The sequence below is a fragment of the Diorhabda sublineata genome, chromosome 7, assembly GCF_026230105.1.
Source record: "Diorhabda sublineata isolate icDioSubl1.1 chromosome 7, icDioSubl1.1, whole genome shotgun sequence".
Taxonomy (NCBI): domain Eukaryota; kingdom Metazoa; phylum Arthropoda; class Insecta; order Coleoptera; family Chrysomelidae; genus Diorhabda; species Diorhabda sublineata.
Window position 1 is genome coordinate 22,695,168 of NC_079480.1, and position 18,868 is coordinate 22,714,035.

At 28.9% G+C, this 18,868-nt stretch overlaps 4 protein-coding genes across 12 annotated transcripts; 3 read left to right on the forward strand and 1 right to left on the reverse strand.

The window, feature by feature from the left end:
* The first annotated feature begins 263 nt into the window (after positions 1-263).
* Positions 264-11,342, forward strand: LOC130446196 (uncharacterized). Of its 4 annotated transcripts, XM_056782274.1 has the most exons (11): positions 285-799; positions 857-948; positions 2,347-2,456; positions 4,515-4,775; positions 5,559-5,691; positions 5,884-6,033; positions 6,086-6,230; positions 6,292-6,482; positions 7,916-8,104; positions 8,416-8,469; positions 9,637-11,342. In XM_056782274.1, exons 1-11 carry the CDS (start codon positions 721-723, stop codon positions 9,868-9,870), a joined length of 1,638 nt encoding a protein of 545 aa, XP_056638252.1. In that variant the 5' UTR covers positions 285-720; the 3' UTR covers positions 9,871-11,342. The 4 variants fall into 4 exon arrangements, with proteins under 4 accessions (XP_056638256.1, XP_056638252.1, XP_056638253.1 ...); XM_056782275.1 differs by lacking the exon at positions 8,416-8,469 and having other exon boundaries at positions 7,916-8,116; XM_056782277.1 differs by lacking the exon at positions 8,416-8,469 and having other exon boundaries at positions 497-799.
* Positions 11,343-12,787: 1,445 nt separating this feature from the next.
* LOC130446197 (uncharacterized) lies at positions 12,788-14,992 on the reverse strand. Of its 6 annotated transcripts, none has more exons than XM_056782280.1 (6): positions 14,859-14,990; positions 14,604-14,804; positions 14,387-14,546; positions 14,162-14,336; positions 13,950-14,099; positions 12,788-13,900 (listed from the first exon to the last, which is right to left on the reverse strand). In XM_056782280.1, exons 2-6 carry the CDS (start codon positions 14,674-14,676, stop codon positions 13,727-13,729), a joined length of 732 nt encoding a protein of 243 aa, XP_056638258.1. In that variant the 5' UTR covers positions 14,677-14,804; positions 14,859-14,990; the 3' UTR covers positions 12,788-13,726. The 6 variants fall into 6 exon arrangements, with proteins under 6 accessions (XP_056638258.1, XP_056638261.1, XP_056638257.1 ...); XM_056782283.1 differs by having other exon boundaries at positions 14,162-14,327; positions 14,859-14,974; XM_056782279.1 differs by having other exon boundaries at positions 12,789-13,900; positions 14,604-14,782; positions 14,859-14,992.
* A 160-nt stretch (positions 14,993-15,152) lies between these two features.
* Positions 15,153-16,230, forward strand: LOC130446198 (39S ribosomal protein L16, mitochondrial). The gene is made up of 5 exons (XM_056782285.1): positions 15,153-15,286; positions 15,345-15,410; positions 15,472-15,629; positions 15,686-15,884; positions 15,943-16,230. The coding sequence occupies exons 1-5, from the start codon at positions 15,259-15,261 to the stop codon at positions 16,200-16,202; spliced, it is 711 nt and encodes a 236-aa protein (XP_056638263.1). The 5' UTR covers positions 15,153-15,258; the 3' UTR covers positions 16,203-16,230.
* A 403-nt stretch (positions 16,231-16,633) lies between these two features.
* LOC130446200 (zinc finger protein 701-like) lies at positions 16,634-18,684 on the forward strand. The gene is made up of 5 exons (XM_056782286.1): positions 16,634-16,829; positions 16,885-17,148; positions 17,222-17,546; positions 17,601-17,852; positions 17,910-18,684. The coding sequence occupies exons 1-5, from the start codon at positions 16,704-16,706 to the stop codon at positions 18,314-18,316; spliced, it is 1,374 nt and encodes a 457-aa protein (XP_056638264.1). The 5' UTR covers positions 16,634-16,703; the 3' UTR covers positions 18,317-18,684.
* The last annotated feature ends 184 nt before the right edge of the window (positions 18,685-18,868 follow it).

Genomic DNA, 18,868 nt, shown 5'->3' on the forward strand with positions numbered 1-18,868 from the left:
TAAAATACATATTTTTTTGACTTCCCCTGTATTATTTTCGTCAATGTTCGGAAATCTTTTTGTGATGATTATACGATATAAATTAGAGCTAGTAATGGGATTTTGAAATCAAATTTTATGAAGAAAATAAAACATTTTTGTTTTATTAGGTATATTATACAGAGATATCCATTTATAATATTTCAGTTGTATTCGTAATTAACAGAAAATTTAAAGATGAAAAACGTAAATATAAACGGCCGAATGACAAATACTAGTGTTCTATAAATAAAAGGTATGTTAACGGTCGCAGGTAATATTTTGGTGAAATGACAAACATTAGACTGTGACTTATAGAAAATTCCCGAGGAGGCATTTTACGTTGATTATATACTGGATGAGTTATGTCTTTATGACTTAGTAAACATTCTAAGATACGTTTTTTGTTTAGATGAAAAATGGAAGTAGCTAGTGGCGGAATTCCAAAATGAAACTGCAAATCTGACATATTTCTAGAACATTCAGTTAAACGCGTTCCTATGATATCATCGTATTAACATAATCCAAATATTATGTGAAAAGTCATCACAATATTAATTTTTTTTGTGTGTCTAACGAGAACGTGTCATTCTAAATTTTGACGTTAATTAAACTATGAGTTTGACAGATAACTAAAGGGTGAATTATTTATTGATTTTTTCGGATAATTTAATTCAGAATTTTTGTCGTATAAGAACAAAAATGGATACAAATAAAGTGGAATTATATATTTACGATCTATCGAAAGGGATGGCTGCGGCTTTTTCACCTATGTTGATAGGTAAATACAGGAAAAATCAAAATTTGAGGTTATGTTAATATAACTTTTATTGTTAAGGGAAAAGAATTCAAGGAATTTGGCACACATCAATAGTAGTTTATAACAGAGAGTATTTTTTTGGTTCTAAAGGCGTCGAGAGCTGTAATCCAGTAAGTATTTTTTATTTACGAAATTAAAAAAAAAACTTATCTCGAGATTTAAATTTCGCTTGTTTGTTATTTAAAAGATTATATAGGTTACTATTTTTAATATACAGTCACTCTCATTTTAACTTACAAATTTCTTGGCTCTTGGGTAACACTAGTTTTATGAGAGAGTTCTAAATTTGGAAACACTAAAAATAAATGTTCATCTGTAGTAGTGTAGGCAGGTACAGTTTTCATTTTAGATCCAATTGAACTTTATTGTGTATTTAATTCATTTTAAACTTCTGTGAGTATATAAAAACTTTTCTTTTACCCAAATCGTTGATATACCTACTTAAAAATTATAAAAAATCAGTTTTCATCATTGTAAAACGTTTTTTATAACTTAAATTGGATATGATACGTAAATTAATTGATGTAATAGAAAATATGTCGATATATCACGACTTTTATGACGATTAACTGTTTTTTTTATGTACATTTATCTAATTATTCATTTATTATCATCAACTAGCAAAGCAGTAACCTGAATTTTGAAAACCATAGGTTCTATTATAATTCTATATAAAATTAAGTTGTTTTAGAGCCAAAAAACAGTATTTAAAGCCTTTGTTGATATGTTTTTTCCCTTTTATGATACAATATTCTCAAGTGGGTCTCTATGTATGAACATTTCACCTTTAACCTCACAAATTTCATATTAACTACTTAATTGAATCAATACGAAATTATACCAATATAGTAAGAAAAAAGTTCATTATCCAAATCTTGTGATTTGCTGTGGTAAGCTATATCTTGAGTAGGCATTCCTTATAAAGAGTATCATAGATTTTGAATTATCTACATTTTTTTAGTCCACCCCTTCTTTATAGAGAATCATACAACTAATCTTTGGCTTTTAAGTGATTTGTCTTTTAAATTTTTAACAAAAATCTCGTTATTGAAAGAAAATCCTCTGTCTGTTGTTAAAAAAGAAGTTGCACAACTTTTTTTACTACAACAACTTCTTTAACTGGCGCTACTGTCCTTGGAAAACCATACGTGAGCCCGTAAGAGTGCACTTACGAGGGAAGTTTAATAAGTTTTTTAGATGCTATATTAGAGATCAGTCGAAAGGTTTTGGTCTAATTGGCTAACTCAAGATTATTGAAAATTCCCGATTTTACCCGGCTCTGCGAAATTCCCTTAATATATTTTCTGTGATAAAACTGCATATTTGCAGATCGATTTATTTTCAAATTCCACAATTTCTCCGATAATAAATACAGTAACACATTGGCTTAAGTCCAAAATAATTGTCAAAAATACTTAAATTTTGTATTTTTTATCCTACACAAGCGAAAGATACGAACATTTTAATACGCATTATGATTGCTGGTTATAAATATTTCCATTCTATAGGGCACAACAGCCTTAGAAAGACCTTTAAGAGTGGAAGTTATTGGAGAAACTCAAGTACCGTATTCAGTTTTTATCGACTATTTAAACGGGTTATCAGAAACTACATACGCGTGAGTAAAACTATTATTATTTTCATAGAGATTTAAATACTTCATAAAACTTGTTAATCGTGTTTTTTTAACTGATTTTTTATTAAAAGATCCCTAAAATCACGAAAAACATATAAAAAGGTCCAAGAAGTCCAGTTTTCTTCTATTATATATATATATATATATATATATATATATATATATATATATATATATATATATATATATATTTTCGAACTCCTCGTATGTTTCTAAATTTTTTTAATAATAATTTTAACGTTCCTCTTCCTATTTTTTTGTATTACAACGTTGCCATTCCATTCCATAAATGTAGATACTATAAATTTATATTTCTTTATTTTTGAAAAAAAATTTTTTCATCTTTAAATCATTATATTTCTCAAAAATTCGAAATGAAAGGAATCCTATGTATACAATTACTTAGATTTACTTTTCCTCAATTGATTCACGTAAAAAATGAATTAATATCTCAAAAGGTTTCGGAAATATTGAATTTTTTATCCGAGCATGTCAAATTGTTTTTGAAATTTTTTTGATTTTTTGACATAATAATTGAAAATACACCTTTATGTTAAATTATATGAAACACCATGGAATAATGTGTATTTTCGTCGGAAAAATCACGTTAGTTTCCGGATCAAATGTACGTTTTTCCGGAAAATCCAATTTTTATGATTTTTCTTCAATTTTTCGCTCATAATAATTTTTTTCCAAGAAAATGATATATTTTTCGAATTCTTCACATCAAAAAATCCATTTCCATAGAAATTACGCAGCATTTGAAACGATTTTTTTTCCTATTTTCATAGTAAATGGGCCCCTTTTGAAATTTGATATTTTGTTTCACAACTTTTATAACTTCATATCTAAGGACAAAAAAGCTGTTGCATTTTTTCTAATCTATCTATCTCGTGATGAAACATCTTGATTTTAGGTCTTTAAAAGTTTAAAATAACGTGATATTTTCATAAAATTTGCTATAATTCTAAAATGTGAATGTATACAATTTTTAAACTGATTTTTTATCAAAACAGATCTAAAACAAGGTAAATAATCATGAAACGCATATAAATACGTTTAACAAGTGAAATTTTTTGGTTATTTTATTACTATTTTTGATAATTTTCTGCTTGCCACTATTTTCTCTGCCCCCATATTAGTAAAATGATTTTCTGAACTAACATCTCTTTTTATGCATCCTTAACCGATTTTTTGGCATTTATTCTATTTTCTTTATATCCACTAGTATTTTTAATTCTTCTTTCAACCGATTAAACTCATAAATATTAATTAAATATCACATTCATATTGACTTCTTTTCTTCAAAATAATCAAACATAACTAGAATTAACGATACATTTGAACTACTTTTCATTGAACCAACCCATTATGACGTCATTGACAGTTCGGCCATATTTGCTTAGTGACATACATTGTTATTATTATTATATAATTATTAATTAACGAATGATTTTAATACACAAACACAAACATATCTCGTATTTTAATATTATTTGGTTTTTAAGATGAACTGAAAAATCATTGAACTATAAAGATTTCATATTTATGTTGAACGAACGGTCTTACAAAACATTTAATACGAAAATGATCAAGGACTATATATAAATGTAAATTACAAATTTAAATACAGTTTTCAGGGTTTCTTAATTTGAAATATTTTTAGAAATGTCTTATAACATATCAATTATCTAATTTGATCAATATGTTTTTCAACTGAAACTTTTTATTAGAAAAAAAAAACAAACTAAAAAGACAACATAAAATTCAAACCTATTGTAGTATTTAGAAACGGTTTTCATCTGATATCTCGTGGCATGGTACTTTGCATCACAATTTGAAGTCGGATAATATTCACTTTGATCAATTTTGTCGAAATAATGTCAAAAAACAAAAAATTCACAATTAAAACAATCTGAGAATAAATAGTTTGTTTACCACCCACCACGCTGGCAAAATAGCCGACATGTCAAAGTCACGTGTTGTATAATGGTCCATTCTCATTTGATTTAATTCCTAAAAAAGATAATTCTCTTACAGGGGTTGTACGTATAATTTGCTACATCACAATTGCAATAATTTTTCCGAAGAGATAGCTCAGTTTTTGTGCGGAACTTCTATACCAAAATACATTCTAGATCTACCTAACGAAGTATTAAATTCCAATTTAGCCGCCAATCTTCTATCGCTTGTTACTCAATTAGAAAATAGCGCGAGGCCTATAAGAGAAGAACAGTCCAATAATATCCATGAACCCAGTCCGGATTTCGATCAACTAAATTCGCAAATCGAGGAAGCAAGGTCAGATATGGATCGAGATAAACGCGTGGAATAATTGATTTTAGATGACTGGCTTTAATAAAACTAGACGCAATATACAGTATGTTTTCGAAAATAAGTCGTAATTGAATTTGTGTTTTCCACATTATGAGACTGTCTATATTGAATTTTTTATTGCTAGTTTGATTCGGAAATTGAAAAAAATCTAATTAATCCTGTTTAATCATCCGAGAACCATTATTTGATTATTTTTTGAATTTTAGTGCACAAAATTTTTAAAAATCGATTTATTACTTTGTTATAGTAGAAAAAAATAATTTTTTTGTGGATTTTATTACACTAAACTCATTGTATAATCAAAAAGTGGTGTTCAAATAAAGGTATGCTGCTTTTTCACTTGAGATATTTAATAAATCGATAAAATTCCTAATATTAAAATCTTCTTCTTTTTTATTTTTTTCCGTCTTCTATTAGTTGGTACAAAAACCATTTTTTTTTTGGAAAATGCTTCTTTGGAATGACTTAAGCCAGATTGAGCAGGGAGATTCTCCCTTCGATCGCTTTTTATGTATACAGGGTGTAACGTTAATATAATAAAAGGTAAGGTAAATCCGGTGATTGGGGAAAATATCAAGTGGAAGTGTCATGAATGTTAATCGAATGTGTGTTACTAAATTTTTTACTAATTTTTCTTTTTTTTTTGTGTCTCGTTGCTTTCACAATAAATGTCAGTGTAAGTATGAGAAGCGTGATTTGTTGTTTAAAATACGACAAAACGAGCTCGTATTTATTTAATTCTTTTAGATACAATTCTCTTCTTCTGGAAGAACGCCGTAAAACTCTAAAAGAAAAATTGATAAAAAAGGAAAAGAAACGAGAGAAAAAACGCAAAAAAATATTAGAATCAGGCGGGGAATTACCTCCGGAATTGAAAGAGGTTAATATTATTTTCATATCGATCAATTTCAAATACTTCTTCTTTTATATATATATATATATATATATATATATATATATATATATATATATATATATATATATATATTTATACAAACCGGTCTTTATCTATACGATTATACAGTTAAAGGAAGGAGTTTCTAGTTAAGGGACTTTTCTAAACATTTTGTAGGATTTCGCAATGGCCGATACAGAAACTGTAAACGGACAATCTCAGTTACCTTCCGACGAAGCGTTCGCTTTAGAAGAAGAAGAACGTCGAGAAGAAGAAGCGAAGAAGAAAGCCAGAGAACCACCGATTGTTTATAAGGATATAATAGACGTGAGGTTGTTCGAATTTGGGATATTTTGGAGATTTTGATGTTGATTTTTAGGTTAAAGTCGAATTCGACGCTTTGGTCGCCCTTATCGACGGCAAATTGAATCCGGAAGAGCAAAGGGCTACGGAGGAGTTGCAGCAATATATGATCGGGGATGAGGGTAGTTGGGCTTTGAGTGACGGATTTTTGGATTTCGTCGGTGAGTTATTGTGGGTGTTTTAGTGGATATATGCGGCCTACGCACCCGGTATATGTTTCAGGGAGGTTATTGAACGATACTCAACTGTCCGTTGACGTCAGAGTGAAAACTCTCAACGTATTGGCAATGGCGGCTTTGAAGGATGACGTCATATTGGTTTTGCATCAGGACCGGAAAGATCACATCCTCATGAACTACGCTTTCGAAATCGACAGATTGAGTATACAAGAACAAGAAGCTATAGCTCTATTCGTGAGTATTTTTTTATATAAAATCGGTAACATTTTGTTTTTATTTTCAAATTTTTCCTTTTTTTGAATAATAGTTGGAAATGTGAGGAACTTGGGAACGTTGTAGCTCGCACTGATGATAAAAACAACATAACTATGAGGCTACAACGTTGTCAAGTTTTTTCTTTCTTATAGTTTATGAAATTGATAATCCATGTTGGCAAATTTATTTTGTTTACGGGTATAATTAGAAATAAATATTTTTAATAATTTTTTTTCGAAGTTTGGTTATGTAAAAATTAATTTTTCTGAATATTACAGTGAAAAAAACAAATTCCGATAAATTATTTCGAGGTTTAGTCGAGCTACGGAAACTTGGCAACGCTGTAATTTATAATAATAAAAATGACGTTTCTTATTGATTGAAATAATTTTCACGGAAATTGCGTATTTCAAACTTAATCAGTCGTACCAACCGTTGAAAAATTGAGTTGAACGATATGCTATGTTGCCAAGTTGATAACTTATACAAATTAATTAATTTCAACTTGATTATTTTAAATTTGGTGTAAAATATAAAAAAAACTTGCCAACGCTGCATTTTCTAATAATAAAAATGACATTTCTCATGAGTTTTTCCGAAAATTATTAAATCAGTTGAAAATTGAGTTGAACGATGTGCTCTGTTGCCAAGTTAATCTTGTTTAAAAAGACGAAAAAAAAATTCCACTATTAATTTTCAAGTAGAAAAAATGATCAAAATTTTTATTTTTCCAAAATAGCTAATTCTGCCAAATTATCGTATATAATAAAACTTGGCAACGCTGTAGCTTAAACTGGTAATAAAATCGACATTTCTCATTGGTTCAGATAATATTCAAGGAAATTATTAAATTTGTATTAAAACTTGGCCATATTTAAATATATTCCGTAGACGATTGAAAATAATCTTGCAAACAAACAATATCTTTCCAACTTCTTTATATGGTTGGAAAAGAAATTAATCAAATAGTTTATCATTCATTTCTATAATTAAAAAAATGACATTTTTTTTTTGGAAAATTTACTCTAACAAAAATCCCTTTTCATTTTGGAAATTCCAGTACTGTAGTAAAATTCTCAAAAACATTAAAGTTGGCAACGCTGTAGCTTATTATATAAATACTGCCACGTTGTCAAAGTCAATACTATTTTCAAATATATTAATTAGCGTTATCACAATTAAATAAGAACCAATTTTCAATTAAAATAAATAATTGGTTTATTAAAATAACAATTATGGATTGGATGGAAATATATTTGGACCACTGAAAAGATATATTGAAAAAATAGCACCAAAACATCATTGAGACACTTGAAAAAAAAACGTAAACCTACGTCATTACTTACCGCGTTAGCGTGTATCACCCTGTATATTCAAATAGGCTTAACGTCTAAAAAAACGATGGTTTATAGATGGCAAATATGTTCGAAAATCTCAGTTCGTCCGAGTGGCTACTGTACATATCCGAATGGACTTACAACAATCAACAAACCAGCAATATACGAGTCACGACGAAAGTAGCGGTACATTCTCTTTTATCTGATTCCCCGATACTACAAGACAGAGGCGCCGCTATAATCCACAATCTTGCTTGCAAGGAGGTAAAAACCGTGGTCTGTATCACTCTTTAGACTAATACTGTGTGCGGTGAATAATTAAAACATTCTTCATAAACCCCAAATAATCATCATACTAAAATCAGCCATTTTTGTTTACATCTTGTCATTTGCTAGTCTGTCAAAATATAACTAATCCGCGGTCATTATTTCCTCTACGCTTTTTAATTCATCTATAAATCATTGACGTTTGACATAGAGATGGTGCTAGTTGAAATGAATCAGTTGTTGTGTGGTGGTGTGTAGGTAATTGTTTTGTTGAAGACTCGGTTTCTCTGTTTTGGCTTTGTTTTCAGAAATTCAGAAATTTTCGGATTCGTCAGCGATTTCCAAAAGGGAGTTTATCAAAGGTAGCTTATATATGATTGTGAATTTATGTATGTGCATTCTCATTTATAGCTCCAGCTAAGCTCTAATAAACAGCTTTGGCTCACAAGTAAATCTTTTCGTTTATCACCGTCATTATATATACTAATATTATTTTATTTAATGCCGTAGACATTTCATTTCATTGAAATAAGAACAAGAATATTTTAAATCTTAGTAAACAGGTTTTAAAATCATATTTGACTTTGTTGTTGATACGAAAAATTCAGTACAAATTAACCTCCTCTCGTATAAAATGAAATTTTCATTTCATATAACACAGTTCAACAAAAATTGAATGGATAAAATTGATTTGTTTCACATTTCAACCACTGCTAATATTTTTGAACTTGATTTTAACGTTTATCCGATGCCCATAGTTTAGTATCTTCAATTTAAAATATTGGCGAGAGATAGTTTTCACAAAAGGTGTTAAATTTTTCATTTTCGTATTATATCTCAATAAATATAATTTTTTTATCATAAAGACATCCCAAAACTAAATGTTTTGAATTAGTCATCACAAAAATACTTTGAAATTTAATATTTTGCTGTTTACAAATAAATTTCAATATACGGGGGGTGATTCAAAAGTAACATTATACAATAATTAAAACGCCTTGGTGGATTATCTACTTTTCTATGAAATAAACTTATATATTCAGTCTAAAAACCTACGGGGGCGGATTTAAAAGTTAGTTTTTAAACGAATTAAGACATTTAGTACATTTATCTTTCGAATACTTCATGATGATGAAAATAAAAACCATAAAGACTGTGTTTAGAAATGAATTTCAACTCATGGGAGCCAATTTAAAAGTTACGAATTGAGAAATTTTACCTTTAGAATACTACGTGGATTACAATTGACATTTCAATATCTACTGTTTCTGCTTAACAAAATTCCATGACTTTTCTTAAAATCTGTGTATGACATTTCCCTTGTCAATTTCGTGGTTCTGTGGTTTTCATTTTAGAATTTCATTCTTTATCTATGTGACTAATGACATTTCCTCTCATTATTTCGTAATTTTTTCAAATTTTCAATAGAACTTTCAATGATCAAATTTTTTGTAACAAAAAATATATACACACAGAAAAAAATTACATCTTGTGATATTTCCTGGTATATGAAACGTTCGAAATTCCAGGTGTTCGATGACGTCGCCGTTGAATTAACTATGGCGTTGCTTCAATATTTCAATTCGAAACCACCTGAAGAACAATTGTACCGATGTATGAAAGCATTGGCGAAATTCGTTCAAGTATCTACACAAGAAGTACCGCAACTGATTCAAATGATCGGTCCTGATCCTCGAAGTTTCAAAGGTATCAGTGACCGGGTCGATTCTCTAGTTGATCAAATCGCCTTAAAGTTGCGGTAGATATATTAAATCTTAAATATATTTGTCAATACGAGTTTTATTTATTACTATATTCATAACAAATTGCTATTTCTTTTGGGGTAAATAGTATAAAAGACATATTCCCGAAATTTTTAGTACTTGGAGTAGCTGAACACTACTTTTATATGTTCTCCTGTAATATTTGTTGGAATTTCTTATTGAAAATGAAGGACCGATGATACACGACATCTATCGGTCGATAACTAAACATATATCAACTATGAAAAAACAGTTTCCTACACTTTTATCTAACTGATTAAAAAATGTAGGAATCATGATATACGACACCTATCGGTCGATAGATGAAGATACTTAAACTGTTGAGTATTTGATTAAAAATGGAGAAGCCATAAGGCACTACACCTATCGGTCAATAGCAAAAAATATGTAAACTAAAAAAGTGTTTTCTCCACTTTTAATTACCTAATTGAAAATGGAGAAACTGTGATATACGACACCTATCGGTCAATAGCTAAAGGTACATATCTTTTATAGAAACAATTTCCGCCACTTTTGTCATATATTTAGAATCTTGTAGAGTGCGAAATAAAACCGGCAACGTAACCACATCCTAACTTTTTTCCAATTAATCAGAAAAATCAGAAAATTAATAGGATTTACAATTTCAATTTTTTTTTTTCACAAAATAGTAGTTATCTTCCTCATATTTGAGATAATAATGAATTATTATGTAAATAATAAATAATTATCTGAATTTCATTGAAAAACGGAGATAATAAATTGATTTTGATAACAATAATTGTGACAACACTGAAAGTCGACGTCACATAGTTGGCAACATTGAGTATGAAACATGATTATTAATTCTATCTACATTTTGAATGTTTAAATTTGTTCAGTGGCTTCTTAACGTTGGTAACTAACTAACTTTGGAGTTATTAATATATTAAGAAAACTTTTCACATTTTGGAGTGATATTTTCGACATTACTACGTATCCTGATCGTTTTATTAATTAAAAAATTAAGAAATGCAATTACATAACCTAAAAAACGAAGTGCCTTAACATTAAAGCAATCTTATGAGTTTATATATCTAAGAGTTTCCAGTGTTGCCAGACGGATTTTATTTTCAGACACATTCAGTACATTTCGAGAATATGTCCATACTGGTATCTGTAGCATCAAAAAAAGAGTCGTAGAGCTTTTTTTTAAAAAAAGTATCCCGATTAATTATTTAATGTATTTAATTTCAATTTTTATAAAATAATTATCAATTTTTTAATCGTTTTATAACATTTAATTTTTGTTATTAATATCTATGTGAAAAAAAATCTGTGATTTGTCTTATTTCACCTGTTTTTACATAATATTTAACGCTCGTGCAACAGATGCATTTTCCAGTTTTTATAAATTGTTTTAGTTTTTTTCAAAACTTTACGGTATGTTTCTTTTTTTTACGTTTTTATAATTATTAAAAATGTGGCTTCAATACAATGCGTTTTATTTCGAATTTTTTCCCTTTTTTAACGTGAAATTTCCCACTATTTAAATCAATGAATGTCCACCACATCCACGTATAAACAGAGATATTAATCATAGTTCACCCCCTGTATAATCTCTTTAAAAATTTTTTTTTACTACTAGGGGGTTGCTAGAAGGTGGAGGGTCGTCTACTAAGTCCGTAACTGCTTCCCAGTGGGATAAAAAGTAACATTTTTTTTCAATTAAGTCATAAAATAAACGAAGTATCCATGAAATTATTTGTTTTGTATCGTATCATCAATCATACATGACTTTTGCTAATTATATTGTGTAAAAAAAATCAAATTTCATAATAATGAAAATAATTACAATTTCAAAAACTTTATTAAACACAATTTTATTATTCCATATTATTCAAATAGTAATTTCTATCTGATACAATTTTTTCTTAAATATTCCACGAAAATAAATCTAGCTACGCCTATGGTAATGGAGGGTTTCTACTCGATCAGTCTAATACGACACTGGCTACCTGAATTACTTTGAAATATAAAAAAACCTAACACATTTTGGAATTAAACGATTTGAAATAATTCTGCTCCTAACTAATTATGATAATTCTAATGGTTCTCGCGATTTCATGTCAACTAGCATCTCCTTTATTTTTAAAGATGTAATACGTGCTTGGGTTACCTTGAATTCCACTTCCAGAGTTTTCTTCTGTAACATTGCGAAATCTTCCTTGAATTTAACTATTTTTTTCATACAATCCGCTTGAATATCTTCGAATTCCTTAATATCTTTTGCAATTCTTTCTTCGTCCATTTTGCTCGTTTCAATGCTGAATCTGATTGTTGAATAACACACAAAATGTTCAATTCCCCAACCTACTACGTTTTTGAACGGTAAATTGTATTTAAGTTGGCAATTGTGTCACGGCCGGTTTTACACAACACTTATGATCAAAAAATTGTAAATAAACAATTTCGTTTTTTATTTGTTACATACTTAGTTTCTTGAAAAAAATATGTAAATATAATTCTTGTCGAGATCAAATTGTAACTGACAGTTTCTCGTACCCGAAAGGAACGTATATATCAACTTATTTTTGCAGTTTTCGTAATTAAACAATTCATTTTATAGGATAATTTCAACATTTTAAATTCTGAAACGGTTTTTTTCTTAACGCTACATTCAAAAATTAACCTTTAAGCGAGATAAATTCACTAAAAGCCACCAAAACCAACGATTCAATTTAATTTCTTAAAGTAAACAGATTTATGATTGGATTTTACATCGTTGCCACGTTGTAATATTTTTCTGTATATATGCAGTATATTTTTTTTATAGGTTATATATATATATATATATATATATATATATATATATATATATATATATATATATATATATATATATATATATATTGATATAATGAAATAAAACACACATAAAAAATGCAATTTCTTTATAGAATTACACCGATGAAAACATTTGTACAATAATATGTAGAATGTATACATAGATTTACAATAGCATACAAAATATAGGTCCTAAATATTTAATATGAAATGACTTTTGATTTTTATCGAAAAAACCAGTGCAATTTGAGTATAGGAAAATTGTAAAACACACGTACATGTAATTTGGTTGGCAACAATGACCCAAACACTATGCCCGCAATATTTAATATACAGTATATTTAAAAAAATTAGCGACAGGATTTTTTTTTGAATATTTTCAGTTGTGACTATATTGAAAATTTCAACATTGAAAAGTTATTTACAATAAAAAACTATGTAATAATACGTAATTACAATCAGAACTTTCTATAAATAATAAATTTTTTAGTATAATATTGATTGAAAAAAACTCAAATTTGCTACCAAATTTTTAATACATAGAATATATAGAATAGTCACAACTTTTTTTAAATAAATGAAAAATAACTTGATAAATTTGATTATACTATGTATTTATAGTAATACATTGATATATTTAGAAGTAAGTAAAGAAATCATATATAGTATTAAACAATATATTTATAAATAAAGATCAATTTCAAATCGAAACTGTTTATAACTTTAATAAACGCTAAAAATCACATTAAAACAATAGTTATTTATCGAAATACACCAAAAATCATTTATTCAAGATAAAAAACGAGGGTATCGATGGAAATAGGCATAAGTTCCGGTAAGTATCCTAATTCTACCAAAAGTTTTTGTAAATGGAAAGTTACAGATTTAATAAAGATTAAAATATCACAAACAGCTCTTGATTTTTTCTCTCGCAAATTTAAATTGAAGACTGGAATGGATTATTATTATTTATAAGTCAGTACTTTTTTTTTACCTCTTCCTCCATATCATAATGCGTAGGACAAAAAATTCAAGTCACAGCTTTCTCGTAACTAGGAGGCGGCGAATCCCTAATAACTCTTATCTCATCCAAATCGTTTCTTGGTGATAACATCACTGCAATATGGTACGGAGGAGGAGGTAATTCAGACGAAACGTGCGTAGTAGAACTACCCTGATCCTGTATAGGTTCATCGGCTTCTTGCTGTAAAGAAATGAGAAAAAATCGAATTTATATAGTTTCTACTACTTACCTCTTCAACTATCCTCATAATAGGCATTTCAGGACGATTATTCGCCGGAGAATATGACACTATTGCTTCGCATAGAGATATTAAACCACCAAGTAAAAGAACAACCACAAGAAGAGAACAAAATACCAATACTTCAACCCCTATGTTTATCTGAAACGATATAAATAATGATATTAATAATTATGATACAGGGAATTAAATATTCAACGTACTCCATGGAAATAATACTTGGCCCCGGCTAGAAAAAATGTAACAATAGCGAAAAATATCCAAACACCACATTTTAGCTTTGATGTGGAAGAAACGTGTCTAGTGGCAGGTGATTGTCCAGAATCCACCATCTCCGAAGATCTAGTGACAGCAGGGGGTATCCGAATACTGGATCCACTGAAATTAATGATGTTTAATGAAATAATTAAATAAAAACAATTTCATACTTGTAATGAACCGATGTGGAACAATGTAGCGGTATCCTAGCATGATAACCGGATCTGCTATTTCGTAAGCCACTTTCTATAGATTGGAATCTGTGTACTGGAGTTACCATCGGTTTGGGATAGAAACTGTTACATAAATTCCTCTGGTTCCGTCCGTAACCTACGAAAATACCATTTTTTTTTTTTTGGAATAAAAACGATTATTTTGTGAACTTACCTGAAAGTGATGGAGGAATTTGATGAACGTTAAATCCGCATCCTTGGCTTCGTTTATCGATCCAAAAATGCATGTGTGATAATTCAATTTAGTCCTGAATTATTATTAATAACTGTGGCGAACATTTTCATTCAGTTATTTATAAACATTCAACTTGATTTAGTATAAAACTCGATATCCTGAAATCAATATATTCTCCTGCTATTAAATTACGTTATATCAACAACCTTATTAAACGTAACATATGAATCTTACCTAAATATCATTATCCAGATTATTTTATTGTAAATACGTTTTAATATCCATTAATATTATTTTTAAATTACAATTTCTTCCATGCATCAACATCTTTCATTGTTGTTGTTTTGACTGATTGCAATCAGTTCTGTAATGATTACTTCTGATCACTGTCAATTTTTTTATTTTTTTCGAAAATAAACCAACTAATATTAAATTCAAAATGGATAAATTGAATTTTTGAATTCCTTAGATGTGATTATTATTATATCAATAAAATATTCTTTAATGAAATTTGAAAAATAATACGATAGTTCTGATGACTTCTATAAGAAAGAAGAAGAATTTAATGGTTATCTCAGTTATTCTATTTTAGAAAATTAAAAATCCTAATTTTAAATTAAATAACTCATTAAAAATGTTTAATTCAGTGGCGTTTTTGAGACGTAAGAACTTTTTATATTAAAATTAACCTATACTAAACTAATTTTCTCCAAATTTCAGCCTCGAGGGTTTTGATTGTCCAAGTTAATGGATTCAAACATTTTCCTGCTCCTGCCGTATTCGATCGTAAATATATAACGTATAATAATTAATTCATAAATATACGTATTTGTTTTATATTTTTTAGACATAGAAATTCCGGAGAAGCCGAAATTAAAATTTATAGACAAAGTTCCTCAATTACCTCCGGCTATCAAGCCTCCGAAAATGCAAAAGAAATTACGATTTATGAGAGGTCCAGAAGAGGTCCACAACTTTCTACTACACAAGCAATACGGAATTATGGTAAAAAATCCATATTATTATGGAGTAATTGGATTAAATTATTTATATTCATTTAGGCATTAGGAGGAGGTCGTTTAAAGTGGGGCCATTTCGAGATGATGCGGTTAACAATCGGTAGAAAGATGAACAGCAATAAAATGTTTGCTTTATGGAGGGTTGATGCACCTTGGCAACCAGTTACAAAACAGGGTCAAGGTCAACGTATGGGTGGAGGAAAAGGTGCAATAGACCATTACGTAACTCCAATTAAAGCAGGTAAAATTTGATTTGATTGATTTTTTTCTTAGCTGTTGTATAAAATTCTCAATTTTAGGTCGAATTATTCTAGAATTAGGTGGAAAATGTGAATTTAAGGAAGTGCAAGGATTTTTACAGGATGTTGCTATGAAATTACCATTCAAAGCCATGGCAGTGTCTCAAGAAATTTTAGATGAAATGAAACATAAGGAAAATTGGGAGGAAAAGAATAACCAGAATCCATATACCATGAAATATTTGATTCAAAATAATATGGGAGGTTGTTATAGGTGGTTATCCCCTACTGATATGCGTTATTTTTGTAAATATACGTAATTTGTGAATTAATAAATGTTTTAACTTATATTTGTTTTTTATTATATTGAATTCCATTTTTTCGTATTCAAAATTCAAGATGACTTCAATTCTTCACAAAAATAATTTATAGAAATATTTTCTAGTACGACCCTGTCTTATTTTCTATCCATACCACAGATCACCCTTGTGTAGATAATTCAAACGTCATTTATTATAAACTAATTGGTGCCATCTATCGCACAATAGCTTATTAAAATTTTGGTATCTACGCTAAATTTAAATTTTACACTAATTTCCACGACTTATTATTCCAAAATGAGTCTTAGAACTTAGAGACTACTCTATATTCTGAGAAATAATATTGATATTGTGAGCTCCTATTTATCTTCCATTAGTACAGTCCCATTTCCTTGCGGTTCTCTATATCTTTAATATAAACTCTATGCGTCAGTCAGTAATTGCCAACGTGACAGGTGTATAACCTCCATGTTGAACTTTATTTATTTGTAACGAAAAAATATGTGCGCCAATATTTTATATGAAGATTTCCCAACAATTTGTCGATTATGTTTAGGTCGTGGAAATCTACAACACATTTTGAAAATCAAAGAACTAGAATTTTTTCGACCCGTTTTAAATATCAAGGTATACTTGTTTGTTTACATAGGAGTTTTATTTTTTGGAAACAATTTCATTTTAGCTCGAAGAAGAAAAATTACCGCAAAATGTGTGCCTGAAATGCGTTAAACAATTAGACGATATATTTAATTTTGTAGAAAATTGTAATAAAAACGAAAATATTTTGACGGAAATTTTAGAACAAGAATCGAATGTAGAACAAGACGAAATAGCTAATAATAGTTTTGACACTGATATAAAAAATGAAGATAGTACTGATAACGATTTTTTTTTAAAGGATGTTAAACAAGAATTCGTAGAATTAGAACCAGATATTGTATTACAGGTAACATTTTATAATTATTAATAGATTTACGAAAAGTGGCGCGTTTACAAGATATGTACGTATTATTTTACAGATAAAAAAAGACGCACCTTTAATTTGTGAAAATTGTAGCGAGAGTTTTTCTTCTTTAACAGGCTTAAGTGAACATTATAAAATATTTGCCAATTGCCGTCCAAAAGATTTATTATCGTCAAAAAACGATATTTGTAATATAGTCGATTATTTAAAAAAACCGAAACAGAGAAGGGGCAAAAAGAAGATAAAAGAGGAGAGTGATGGCGAACCAGAATATGTTAAAGGAAAAAAATTGAAGGGAAAGAGGAGATTTTTATGTAACTTTTGCGGAAAGAATTATACCAGAAAAAACGGACTGGAAAGACATATTTTAAGCCACTCAGGTATTTATTTATATGCGTTAACAATTTAGTTTGAGGTTATCTAATTATTTATAGGTATTAAACCATTCGAGTGTAAAGAATGCGGTAAAAGTTATATAACTAAAGATACGCTCAAGACTCATCTATTGACCCATACGGGAATCAAAGCGCACAAATGCACAGTTTGCCAGAAATCATTCACCCAATCGAGTCATCTCAGTTACCACATGAGACGACATGCCGGAGAAAAACCACACAGGTGCACATATTGCGGAAAAGCATTTTTGTCAAGCTACCACTTGGAGAGGCACAAACTAATGCACACCGGTAATAATTCTTTCTAAAAACCATCCTAACGACGTTTTAAATAAATCATATTTGTAGGGGTGAAACCGTACGAGTGTAACTTATGTGGAAAACAATTCGTCCGCAGTACCACCCTCAGAGATCACCTTTTAATTCACAGCGGAGAAAAACCTTTCCAATGCCAACATTGCGGTAAACAGTTCAATAGGAAACAGTCTCTTACTAATCACGTTTTGGTACATACAGGGGGGAAAAATAGCAATAGTAGTTCAAATGTACCCATAGGTTTAAATGTGGTTTCTAGTGATAATAGTTTTAAATATGTGAATTCGTCCAATGAATTATCAGTAAATCAATTGTTATCCGGGGATATACCGGGGTTTTTACCTACTTCGGCCGGTATTAAATCTACAGGGGTGGATATGTTTGTGAATAGTTCAATCGACATGAAAACGCAATCGGACAGTTTAAATAGTGCGTCGTGAGAAGTAGATAATTTGTATTGTTACGTTTCCGATAATATTGAGTTATTTTTTATACGAGGGGTGCGTGGAAAGTGATAACTTTGACGGGGTTAGTAATAAAGTTTATTTTTGGTGTTAATTTTTGATCAGTTTTCCTATATGAAATGTGGAAATCAAAAAAATCTCTTCTGTTTATATTTAGTAGGGGTTTCATATTTTTTTTACTATGGAAAATTCGTACATACAATGTAAATCGAAAATAACGGAATTTTTATGTCTTTTAGATAATTTTATCAATTTTTCTATTTTAAATTAATTTATTATGTTTTTGTTTTGACTTTTAACATATTAATATATGTAAAAATGGTCAATAAACTTAATAAACTTTGTTTTTTTTTGTACTAAATACTACAAAAAGTTATTGGAATCAAATATGGAATGTAAGGTGGTTGTAAAAGTTGCCTCATTTCTGAATAATAATAAACTCATATGCATATACTTCCAGAAAAAAAAATTTCTAATAGAAATTTATTTAATATGAATAAAATACAAGATCTATTTTCATAGAAAAAA

Coding starts and splice junctions, on each gene's coding strand:
- LOC130446198 (XM_056782285.1), top strand. CDS start 15,259: ATGTTTAATTCAGTGGCGTTTTTGAGAC. Junction 15,630..15,685: donor ACAAGCAATACGGAATTATG/GTAAAAAATCCA, acceptor ATATTCATTTAG/GCATTAGGAGGAGGTCGTTT. Junction 15,885..15,942: donor CGTAACTCCAATTAAAGCAG/GTAAAATTTGAT, acceptor TCTCAATTTTAG/GTCGAATTATTCTAGAATTA.
- LOC130446196 (XM_056782274.1), top strand. CDS start 721: ATGGATACAAATAAAGTGGAATTATATATTTACGATCTATCGAAAGGG. Junction 5,692..5,883: donor TACCTCCGGAATTGAAAGAG/GTTAATATTATT, acceptor AACATTTTGTAG/GATTTCGCAATGGCCGATAC. Junction 6,034..6,085: donor TTTATAAGGATATAATAGAC/GTGAGGTTGTTC, acceptor GTTGATTTTTAG/GTTAAAGTCGAATTCGACGC.
- LOC130446200 (XM_056782286.1), top strand. CDS start 16,704: ATGTGCGCCAATATTTTATATGAAGATTTCCCAACAATTTGTCGATTA. Junction 17,149..17,221: donor AACCAGATATTGTATTACAG/GTAACATTTTAT, acceptor ATTATTTTACAG/ATAAAAAAAGACGCACCTTT. Junction 17,853..17,909: donor GCACAAACTAATGCACACCG/GTAATAATTCTT, acceptor TCATATTTGTAG/GGGTGAAACCGTACGAGTGT.
- LOC130446197 (XM_056782280.1), bottom strand. CDS start 14,676: ATGCATTTTTGGATCGATAAACGAAGCCAAGGATGCGGATTTAACGTT. Junction 14,547..14,603: donor AATTCCTCCATCACTTTCAG/GTAAGTTCACAA, acceptor GTATTTTCGTAG/GTTACGGACGGAACCAGAGG. Junction 14,100..14,161: donor CCAAGTATTATTTCCATGGA/GTACGTTGAATA, acceptor ATATCGTTTCAG/ATAAACATAGGGGTTGAAGT.